The sequence below is a fragment of the Emys orbicularis genome, chromosome 2 (genome assembly GCF_028017835.1).
Source record: "Emys orbicularis isolate rEmyOrb1 chromosome 2, rEmyOrb1.hap1, whole genome shotgun sequence".
NCBI lineage: Eukaryota > Metazoa > Chordata > Testudines > Emydidae > Emys > Emys orbicularis.
Window position 1 is genome coordinate 265,104,165 of NC_088684.1, and position 12,456 is coordinate 265,116,620.

General features: G+C 42.6%; 1 protein-coding gene across 2 annotated transcripts in view; it reads left to right on the forward strand.

Annotated features, from left to right (window-relative positions):
• Nucleotides 1-11,741, forward strand: part of APBB1IP (amyloid beta precursor protein binding family B member 1 interacting protein) — a 106,638-nt gene extending 94,897 nt beyond the window's left edge. For both annotated transcript variants that reach the window (XM_065398802.1, XM_065398801.1), the window contains exons 13-14: nucleotides 7,660-7,751; nucleotides 10,235-11,741. In XM_065398802.1, the coding sequence (XP_065254874.1) occupies nucleotides 7,660-7,751; nucleotides 10,235-10,774 (632 nt within the window). In that variant the 3' untranslated portion in view covers nucleotides 10,775-11,741. The remainder of the gene's footprint in view (nucleotides 1-7,659; nucleotides 7,752-10,234) is intronic.
• Nucleotides 11,742-12,456: the final 715 nt, after the last annotated feature.

The window sequence follows — 12,456 nt, forward strand, 5'->3', positions numbered from 1 at the left end:
TCCCCTCGCCCCAAATGCTTGGTGGGAGGAGCATACCTGGAAAAGTTCAGGGTCCTGGGGACCAGCGAAGGGCCTGAGTTCCAAAGTCAAGGGGAACTCCCTGCCAGGTGCTCCATTTCAGAGATGTGGGACAGCTGCTGGAGGGGTGGTGTAGGGGTGGCGGGTTGACTCGGATTTGATGTTGTGATGGGGAGTACATTGAAGGCAACAGAACAATGACTGACTTCAGTGGGTTTCCACACAAGTGCAGGAATCCATGCTAGCAGATCCCAAAACACGAGCAGGGCTTACGTGAGCATATGCACCTCTATGGTTTTGACCATTGACAAGAATCCAGGCATAGGTCATAATAGGTGATCACACAAAACACTGCGTGTCTCTCACAGCAGGATAGCTGTCTTCTAGAGCAGTGGTTTTCAAACTGCGGGTCGTGAGCCAGTACTGGGTTGCGGAATGTAAGGCACAGGATCGCGGTGGCTCTGGTCAGCTCCACCACCTGGGCCGTTAAAAGTCCCATCAGCAGTGCTGCCCGGCTAAGGCAGGCTAGTTCTTACCTGTTCTGACACCGTGCTGCTCCACCGAAGCAACCAGCAGCAGATCTGGCTCCTAGGCGGGGGGGCCACAAGGCTCCACGTGCTGCCCCCACCCCGAGCACTGGCTCCGCACTCCCATTGGCCAGGAACCAGCCAATAGGAGCGGGGGGTGGGGGTGGTGCCTGCAGGCAAGAGCCTCATGGAGCCACTTGCGCGCCTCCACCTAGGAGCAAGACCTGCTGCTGGCCACTTCCGGGGCACAGCGCAGTTCGCGGTGCCAGGGCAGGCAGGAAGCCTGCCTTAGTACCCCCGCTGTGCCGCTGACTGGGAGCCGCCCAAGGTAAGCCCGCGCCCCAACCCTGTACCCCAATCCCCTGCCCCAGCCCTGAGCCCCCCCAAACCTGGAGCCCCTTTCTGCACCCCAAACCCCTCATCCCTGGCCCCACCTGAGCCTGCACCCCCAGTCCAGGGCCCTGACCCCCTTCCGCACCCAACCCCCTGCCCCAGCCCTAAACCCTTCCTGCAGCCCAAACTCCTCATCCCCGGCCCCACCCCAGAGCCTACACCCCCCTCCCACACCCTGAACCCCTCATTCCTGGCCCCACCCCGCAGCCCTCACCCCTGTGCCCCAACCCTCTGCCCCTCCCACACCCCAAACCGCTCATCCCCAGCTCCACTGGGTCGTGGGCATCAACAATTTTCTTCAACTGGGTCACCAGAAAAAAAGTTTGAAAACCACTGTTCTAGACTATACATGGAACCTGGGTATGTGTGAGGGGGAGAAGCTTTGATAATTTTAAATTATGACTTCAGTGGGAGCTGGGGGTACTCAGGGATTTTGAATCATGGGAGGGGTTTTTTATATTTATATGGATGTGTGTGTGCAAATTATATAGACAAACAGACACACACAATGGAACGCAATCAAAATATAAATGACCTACAGTGGTGATACAGATTAATTTCATATATGACAACATGTTCAAATATAGAATAGAAGCAGGAAAAGCCAACACTTCCACTGCCTATTAATCTGAAAGAATGGCTCATATTAAATGGTTATATACCTGTTGAAAGATCTTATTAACTGATATCACTGTAGACTTATCTATTGAGGGTTATTAGCATTCTAGTGCAGGCAGGTTATTGGGACTATACATACACTCTGCTAGCATCTATCACGCTAGCCAAACATAAAATACAGCAAATTAGATGTGGCCAGAATTTAGTCCCCCCATCCCCCACTTCCTTTTTATCATATGGAATGTCTAACAATGAGCAGCTGCTGGCTGACACTCTAAAATGGGGCTGAATATTTTTTCAAACTGCCATTCACAATATTGGTTGGAATTAATAGCAGCAATCTGCAATCCTGCACTAACATGGGAGGGAGTTTTGTTTAATCAGCCTCAATAACAGCTGAAGCATTGCTCAGACGGCAGGTGGAGCTTCCTGTTCTCACATCTCCTTTGTAGCAATGTATGGTGATTGGAACGTTGTGGCCAACATTTGTGGTATCTGTAAACACCCAAACTGTAGAGTCTGTGGTTTTTTAAGAGTCCTTTGTGCCAAAGTAATCTCATGCAATATGTTGTTTTCATCTCTGTCTTGCTACATTAATCTTCATATGGTTGAACACACAGTGTATAATTTTGCCAGCACATGAGGGTGTTCAAAAGACCAAGGCTGCTGCTGTTCCCTAGATGTAACTGTGCAAGAGGCCTGTTGCTATACAGGACATTTTGTATTCTATTTTGGACAAAAATTTGCCAATCTAAAAAACTGTTGATAATTTTGTTTGAACATTGGAAAGACTATAAAACAAAATTAGAGAGAGAAGGCAGTATGGAATTACTCTGGATTTTCACTGATGTAACGGAGCATGCTTTCGGTGGCTGTCCTTGTGTGTAGCGGGTTGGGGATCAAGTGCCAAATGGTGCCCTTAAGTCTTGTGCCATTTGGAAAATAGAGACAGAGCCATTAATGCCAGGAGGCATTGGCAGCAGGTTTCCATTTAGCTATTCCCTGACTTCCTGATTATATCATTTTGCCAGATAGGTCCACTGTGTGGAGATGGCCAGGATACAGTGCCCCACATCTATCCACCCTTTCCCCTTGTAGGTTCAGCAAGACTGGAGATTAGAACATTTTTGACCAGACTGACCCAAAAGCTCCCACTGTTTGTGAATTGTTCTTCAGGGCCATTCACAGAAAGACTTCACACACCTAGTAGGAAAAATGTGTCCCCAGCTAAGCAGCTGGATTATGGATCCCAGCTGGTCCACCAATCTCTCTGCAGAGTGCTTGCACCCACTGACTTGTGCCTAGTGCCCCACATGACTGATTGTATCAGCTTATGGAAGCTCCTTGTTGAATTTCTAACCAATATTGAATATAGTGCCCATAATCAGCATGGCACTTGGAATTAAGTAGATTTATTTCAATGAATACATAACAAGCACATAAAAAGCATACATAAAAATACCACAGGTCAAGTTCTACTCTGACTTGCATCATGTGTAGCCTTAGTGAAGTCAATGGCACAGCAAAGTTTGGTCTTGCTTCTCTGTTTGTTAAAGTTGTGTGATCTGTAAATCTTCTAATCAAGTCATTTACTGTTAATACTTGGAACTTTGCACATCATATTCATAGCACCTATTTGCTAAATGGACAAGTGCAGCAAATTTATTTGCAAACGCCAGGACTAAAAACATCTGTGCTCAGACATGTATTGCAGGATATTCAATACTCATTAAAACTCTGATCCAAGAAGCACTTGAGCACAATTAGTCTCACTGACTAGTCCTGTGGCTAAAGTGACACACATTTAACTGCTTTGGTGGACTAGGTCTTAAATTGGCTGTTAGATAAATTATGGCCAGCTAGTTACATGGTTTCAGTTAGGAAGGAAATCACAGTTCAGTGCTTTCTGATGCAGAAATAACTATCATAGAGCAGGGGTTCTCAACCTTTTTTCTTTCTGAGGCCCCCCACCAACATGCTATAAAAAGTTCACGGTCCACCTTTGCCACAACTGTTTTTCTACATATAAAAGCCAGGGCCGGTGTTAGAGGGTAGCAAGCAGGGCAGTTGCATGGGGCCCCACACCACAGGGGTCCCCGTGAAGCTAAGCTGCTCAGGCTTCGGCTTCAGCCCCAGGTGGCAGGGCTCAGGCCCTGGGCTTCAGCCCCGCATAGCAGGACTTTGGCTTTCTGCCCTGGGCCCCAGCTAGACTAATACTGGCCCTGCTTGGCAGACCCCCTGAAACCTGCTTTCGGCCCCCCAGGGGGCCCTGGACCCCTAGTTGAGAACCACAGTCATGTAGACTGTCTAGAAGTTTTAGGGCCTGCGAATCCACAACTAAATTTAACTTCAATGGGAGCACCTCTGAGAATCACATCCTTATTTTCCAGTCAGTTTTCTGTGCCTTACATTGTTAGAGAATCTGCTGTAGTATTTTAATGTAAATGTGGCCTCAGCAACATATTCTATTTCTTTTCCAAACCTATCAAGTGGATATAAACTGGCTATCAACAAGTTTAGGCTTGAAATTAGACAAAGGTTTCTATCCATCAGAGGAGTGAAGTTCTGGAACAGCCTTCCAAGGGAAGCAGTGAGGGGTTAAAAAATCTAACTGGCTTCAAGACTAAGCTTGATACATTTATGGAAGGGATAATATGATGAGATTGCCTACAATGGCAAATAGCCAGTGTGTGACTGCTAGCAGCAAATATCTCCAACTGCTGGAGATGGGACACTAGATGGGGAGGGTTCTGAGTTACTACAGAGAATTCTTTCCCAGGTGTCTGGCTGGTGGGTATTGCCTACGTGCTCAGGGTCTAACTAATTCCCATATTTGGGGGGGGGAAGGAATTTTCCCCTGGGTCAGACTGACAGAGACCCTGGGACTTTTTTGCCTTCCTCTGCAGAGTGGGGCATGGGTCACTTGTAGGTTTAAACTAGTGTAAATGGTGAATTCTCTGTAACTTGAAGACTTTAAATCATGATTTGAGGACTTCAGTAACTCAGCCAGAGGTTAGGGGTCTATTACAGGAGTGAGTGGCTGAGGTTCTGTGGCCTGCAATATGCAGGAGATCAGACTAGATGATCATGATAGTCCCTTCTGGCCTTAGAGTTTATCACCTTGGATAGGAGTACCTGTGACACTCAAGCTATCATACTTTGTTTTGTAACCATGCAATAGCAGTGACTGACGTTTCTCGTGATGTAAGCACAGGATATGGAAATTGTAGATCATATCTTATTTCTTCAACTGAAAATGTAATCCATAAAGATGCTATAACTCTGAAAGGCCTTTCTTCCATCTTCATTGGGTTTCAGCATAGTAAATTACACTAAGAAAACTAGACCATCTATTGAGGTTCAGAAATTTATGCATCAGATATCAAGGAGGTATGTCTACTTCTTTCACATGTTGCAGTTTCCAAAGGCCCCAGACTAAACTGGAGAGTTCGTTTAATCCATACTAGACTATATAGTTTGTTTTTTCTAGTAACCACAAGCTCTATTTTGTCATTATTCGGTTTGGCAACACTGACATTTATACACAGTCCCTTACACAACACTGACAGCATGCAAAACTCTTCCAGGGTTTTAGTTTAGCCAGCTAGGAAGCATTTACTACTACTCTGCAGCGTATTCGGTTTCACAAGCCTCCCATAACTCCCTGCTAGAGAAAATACAAAGATTCAGAGCTGTGAACTAAGTTAATAATGAAAAGTAGGGTTGTCAAGCGATTAAAAAAATGTATTGCGTGATTAATCGCGGTGTTCAACAACAATAGAAATACCATTTTAAATATTTTTGGATGTTTACTACATTTTCAAATATATTAATTTCAATTACAACGCAGAATACAAAGTCTACAGTGCTCACTTTATATTTATTTTTAATTACAAATATTTGCACTGTAAAAAACAAAAAATTGTATTTTTCAATTCACCTCATACAAGTACTGTAGTGCAATTTCTTTATCATGAAAATTGAACTTACAAATGTAGAATTATGTACAAAAAAACCTGCATTCAAAAATGAAACAATGTAAAACTTTAGAGCCTACAAGTCCACTCAGTCCTACTTCTTGGTCAGCCAATCACTCAGACAAACAAGGTTGGTTACAATTTGCAGGAGATAATGCTGCCTGCTTCTTGTTTATAATGTCACCTGAAAATGAGAACAGGTGTTCGCATGGCACTGTTGTAGCTGGCGTTGCAAGATATTTACGTGCCAGATGCTCTAAAGATTCATATGTCCCTTCATGCTTCAACGACCATTCCAGAGGACATGCTTCCATGCTGATGATGGGTTCTGCTTGATAACAATCCAAAGCAGTGCGGACTGACACATGTTCATTTTCATCATCTGAGTCAGATGCCACAAGCAGAAGGTTGGTTTTCTTTTTTGGTGGTTTGGATTCTGTAGATTCCACATCAAAGTGTTGCTTTTCTAAAAGCATTCTCCACACCTCGTCCCTCTCAGATTTTGGACGGCACTTCAGATTCTTAAACCTTGGGTCAAGTGCTGTAGCTATTTTTAGAAATCTCACATTGGTACCTTCTTTGCGTTTTGTCAAATCTGCTGTGAAAGTGTTCTTAAAACGAACATGTGCTGGGTCATCATCCGAGACTGCTAGAACATGAAATATATGGCAGAATGCATGTAAAACAGAGCAGGAGACATACAATTCTCCCCTGAGGGAGTTCAGTCACGAATTTAATTAATGCATTAATTTTTTAACAAGCATCATCAGCATGGAAGCATGTCCTCTGGAATGGTGACCAAAGCATGGAAGGGTCATACGAATGTTTAGCATATCTGGCATGTAAATACCTTGCAACGCCGGCGACAAAAGTGCCATGTGAATGCCTGTTCTCACTTTCAGGTGACATTGTAAATAAGAAGCAGGCAGCAGTATCTCCCGTCAATTGTTTGTCTTCGCAATTGGCAGAATAAGAAGTAGGACTGAGTGGACTTGTAGGCACTAAAGTTTTACAGTTTTGTTTTTGAGTGCAGTTATGTAACCAAAAAAAATCTGCATTTGTAAGTTACACTTTCACAATAAAGAAATTGCACTTCAGTACTTGTATGAGGTGAATTGAAAAATACTATTTCTTTTGTTTATCATTTTTACAGTGCATATATTTGTAATCAAAAATAATAATATAAAGTGAGCACTGTACACTTTGTATTCCATGCACTTCGTATTCTGTGTTGTAATTGAAATCCATATTGAAAATGTAGAAAAACATCCAAAAATATTTAATACATTTCAATTGGTATTCTATGGTTATAAGTGTGATTAATCGCAATTAAAACAATTAATTGTGATTACATTTTTTTTAGTTAACTGTGATTAATTAACAGCTAATGACAACTAATGAAAAGGGATGACCCCATCCATAATATCCTAAGACCTCAAATCTATCCATATAGAATGATTATACTTATGTCTCTAAACTTAAGCAGGCTCCATTAAAAAAAATCCAGGAAAAAATGTATTGTTGTCCAGTTAAATTCTCAAACTAAACACTACTAAAAGCATTAGCAAAATGTTACACTGTAATTAAGAATTTAACCAATGAAAGGTCAGAAAATACCATCCTTAACTCTACCCACTTGCCACCCTGGCTTAACCTGAAGCCCAAAGACAAAACTTCTTCCCTAGTTCTATGCCATACTAACTCCCCCTCCCCCCCTTTCCACCAGTCAAATCCAGAGACCCTCATGCCTCCATCACCTTTTGAGGCACTGATAATTCCACTCTGATAATCTTTGCAATACTGTTTCCTTTAGGATTGCCAGTTGCACTTAAAGGTAAAATTTGTATGGTCATTGATTTGACTATATGGTTTCACTTGTTTGTTTTTCATAGCAAGTCAATCAGAACTGAATAAAAAAGTGGAAAACAAGCAAAAGGCAATGTTGTAACTCTGCATGGTCCTTTCTGATGCAGTAAAATCCATGACAGTTCAATTACTGTCTGAGAATTCTACTTTTTGTACCCTGCTGGAAAATGAACAGATTTCTTAGTTCTTATTCTTCATTGCTTGAGTTCTGGTTAATTCTGCACATTCAATATACCTGTGTTCTCCTTCCTCTTTTTGAGACATAACAGGTACTGTTCAAGCAAATGGACAGATTCTCCAGAGCATACCTCCTGCCAGCTTGGAGGCCCAGAAACACACTGAGATGACAAAGGTACAAACCAGAGGTTTCTCTTGGGGCACTACAGCTAAATTTCGCCTCACCCACTCTCTGTCACTTCGAAGCACTAGAGCATTAAGGGGGGTAGTGTGTTGGTTTTGCCATTTGGGGAGGTGGATGGCTGACTCCTTCTCCTGTTTCAGTTAACTCTTTCAGAGCCAGGATGGGATACACAGGCCATTACAAATATTAAGCTCTTAGACAGCACTTTAAATCATTGGATCTCAAAGTGCTTTATGAAGGAGGTCAGTATCACTATCCCCATTTTAAAAAAAACATTCTTTAACTGACCACAGGAGTTGTTAGGCTCTCCTACTAAAAGGGCTGAACGTGCTATGCTCACAGTTTCTACCAGCCTGGGACCAAAGAACCAAACTCAAGTCTTGAACTTCACACCACGGTAACCTATTGCTCTCCAACAGAGCAAAGAGCGGACTACAATCTATCTCCCAATTAATATATTTCATTTGTGTTTATTTCTGCCGACCATCTCTGTACAGCTGGGACTGAGAATGTGTACTGGGCTTGTGTGTTCATCCTAGGAAACGATTCCATAGATTTACAAGAATAGATGTAAAAGCACTTTCTGCTTAGGTAGGGCACTTGTAAATGTTAACAGCTAGCAGCTGTCACCTAAAAATATGGAGAGAGTATGTTCAGATTTTGCCCAGGGGGGTTTACTGATCCTTAGCATGTGACCTAGCAATCACAGTTTGAATGAAAGTTCACCTAATATTCTGCCAAAGCAAACACAGCCCTAATGAACTGCTAACCTATATTTTATTTTTCTTAACATGGGTGATGTATGCTTTGCCTTTTTCCCTTAAAAAAGAGTGATCAAAGCCCTTGTATGACTGGTACATTTGTGGCTGAGTGTGACTAGAGCTTAATGGGTTGTGGGTGGTTGTTTTTTGCCACATTTTTGTTATGAGAGAAAGTGGAGGAAAGGTATATGTTACTGGCACAAATGCAGAAGAATGTACAGGGACAGACTGTCCCTAGCCTTAGTTTTGATGCAGGAGGGGCAAAATTAGACTTCCACTTTTTGCACCCACATAGACCATGGAGTGCTACCCCTGAGTGCATCCAAGGGCACATATTGCCCCACAGCCCTTCCACATCTTCTTGCAAAGCTGGCCAACCACACAAAAGGCAGCACAATGCAGCATTCCAAGGGGTGTACTCCCTGCACTCCAAGAGGGATTATGACTCCAGAGTTACAGTACACCCCTGGGTACCATGCTCCACCTGTTGAGAGCTGCCATGGCTAAATGTCATTATCCGCTGGCGACATGTAGCTGCCTCGTTATTTTAACATTAGCCAAAAATATAGTAGCAACGACTCAAGAAGGTAATATAAAATATAATGTAAAGGAAGAAAGCAAAAAAAAATCCACACTTGCTTTTTATGCCATAAAATCATGGCAAATTTGAATGGATGAGTCTGCCATGAGCTTTAATACAACTAATTTAATTAATTTGTAGCTACTAGGATTGACTTTGTGCTTAATTTTCATTCAGACTTCAGCTGGACTTTTCTTTTAGTGTAATGACCTTCTGCCACAGAATTGAATTGCAAGCTTCTTCTAGCATTACAGAACGTCTGTAGCACAGTGAAAGTTATATTATATGGGAAAGCCCACCCTGCAGACAAATATAAAATTTTGCTGAACCACAGATGACTTCTGAGTCGAGTTTCCATTGTGCAAATTTAGTTTGTTCTTCATTTTAACTTCTGGGGATAAACACACACTATTGATATAAAAAAAAATCTTATATTTTCAGGGAAGGGCAGCTGGTTGGAACATCATGGAAGCTCCTTTACAGGCTTTACTAACTGCAACCACTGTGCCATTGTAACCCCATTCATTGTGCTAGACAGTGCTCAAAGGGGCTATATTAATAGTCTAAACAGGTATTTTGCAGTGAGAATGCAGCTTTCAAAGCTTCATAGGCAGCTGTGGGAAAGGAAACCAAAATATCCTTTGTGCTGACCATTTGGCCCAAAGGACACCAACCCACTTTGCAGTTTCCATGCCACATTTTTCTCCTATCAGCACTACACACCCATGGCTCCTCCTGCATCACTATGAAATAAATCATCCTGGTTGTTGACCTCTGTCAATCTCCACTGGAATACTGGCACCTGAAGGGAGATAATGCACTTCAGGTACCAAGCACATCTGTGCACAAGCATCAAAGTGGAGAGTGAGGACCCCACACATGAGGCCATAGTATAAGGCTTCATTTGAAGGTCAGCCACTACCTGCCCACTGTGATTTCTAGGATGGGGAGTCCTAGTTAGACCATTTGAGTTCTGTGATCTGTTGAAACAAGGAGTTAATTCTGTGACAGTGAGAAATACTGAAATCAGCTTGTGCATTTCCATGCCAATTCAAATGATGTCACTTCGCAACATTCGTTCATAAATGTTCTTACTATAATACCTATCACCACGACTGTTTTATTTATTAAAGGATAAGAAACCAAATGATGTCAATGGCTGCCGTTCAGTGCAGCCAACCAGCCAGCCGCAGACATTACAGAATAAACGTGCCTCAATAAAGCCACCACCGCCTCAAAGGCGATCTTCAGCTGCGAGCTCTACACCTCTTCTACCTGTCCAACCCAAACACGGAAGTGCAGTTTTCACATCAGATCCAGTCACTTTTCCACCACCACCACCTGAAATGGCAGAGGATTTGCCACCACCACCACCTGACTTCTGTGAAGATCCTCCAGATTTTGTGCCCCCTCCGCCACCCACCTGTAGCAGCAGCAGTGAAGACCTGCTGCCACCCCCTCCACCTCCACCTCCTCAGGCCTCTGTCTCCAGTAAGCCACTACCTGTGACAAAGAAAGTTGTGCCACTTCCTCCAAAAAGGCATGTGAACACTGAACGGACAGAAGAACCAAAGTCAATGGGGCTGCCTCCATCTGGAGGTGGAAGTGGACAGCCAGATCTCATGTCTGATCTGATGAAAGCCCTACAGAAGAAAAGGGGCAACACATCTTGAAGTTTATGGGACAGACTGACTTTAAACCACATCTCTCATTGTGGGGGTGTCCTGGAAGGGTTGTGCTGGAACAGGAGTCCCTGGAGGAATTCTGCCTGACCCAGAATTCCCCCTGGGAGGTCCAGAGAAGTGCATGCTGGTGGTGATAGCTCTACCACAACTTGAGATGGGGTAGTATGCACTCCCTCTTTACTGAGACAGCACCCCTAGTTGAGGTGAGAGGTTGGGCTCAAACCCCTGTGCCTCACTCCACTATGGATGGCTAGGGTTGGTAGCAGCAGTACTAGCCTAGATTAGTGCCTTCACTTGGTGAGTGAAGGTACAGCCTCTGTGGTGGGATTAGAGCTGGTAGAAAAAGGCCAATTATTTTTCCAGGGAAATTTTTTCTATATTGACCATTTTTTGTTTTCAATTTCTGGGTTTTAATAAAAAAATATGGAAAATTTCAACAATTTTTTTCACCTAAAGTTTTCAGTTTGGTCAAAAACATTTTTCAATTTTATAATTTGGACAAAAGTTTTTTTAATTAAAAATTTTCAACCAGCTCTGTCTAGGATGCAATGTGGATAAGGCTTTTGGCAGCCCCTCATTCACACCCTTGCACACCCGTGCCTTGCCATCAACAATCTGCCACTTTGACATTTACTGAAATGGTTTAAATTCAAATGTCCCCATATAAAACTAAAATTACTTTGCTCAGCAATCACAGCGGTTGTCTATAAACTTCATTTATCTGTTTAATTTTCGACTAAATCCTTTTAAGATAAATGTCATTTTTTTCCGTTGGTTAACAATTTTTGTCTTAACTTGAAAGTCTTTATGAGATGAATATTTTTAGATATAGTTTATCTTGTACTTGTATATGAATTTGTCTCCTTCTACGCATGTTCTTATTTGTGCTTCATTATAATTCTCTCTTGGTCATTTAAGGTGCATTCATTATTAGTTCCCAAATAAAAATCTCTTCTATTTTATGTCTGCACAAACAGTGTCAAAGTTAATGAACATGGATCTTCACTGGCATCTGGTATCTCATTCAACTTAAAATATTTTAAGACATCATCTTTGGTATCTTATGGGCTCTTCCTGTTTTCTTCTTCCCCCTCTTATGAAGCTTATCTTGTAAGACTCTATAATTAATATGCTTTTGCATTTTCAGTGTTTGAAAAACAGGAAAACAATTTGGAGCCAATTCATTCTATAGAATCAATAACTGGAATTACACTAGGAAAGAGTTCAGTGCATCAAAGATCTGAATTAATGAGGGCTACAATGACATGAATATATAACTACTGATCTCCTGCCCATACAGAAAGGGGTATTTGGCTACCTCCACCTCACGGTGCCAGACTCACTGCGATCACACGGAGTGCTCTCCAGGTTTCGTGCTTGGGTGGTTGGCCAAGAAGTCTACCAATCCCACAAGGAGTCTGCAAGATAGCTTGCTGTATTAACTTTACTGCAGAAACACCTTCTAAAGGGGGATTCCCCAGCCTGTGTCTGCCTCTGAAGTACCTGACAGTAGAGTGTCATTTTATGGAGAGTAATTAGGGAGGGATGGAGAATTAGCTGTGTGCACTCCTTTGGCATAAAAACCTCTCTCAAAAAACACCACACCTGTCTGCTCTGATTTTTATATAAAATGTTTTTTATTCTTTTTAAAACTATTCAACTGTTATCAA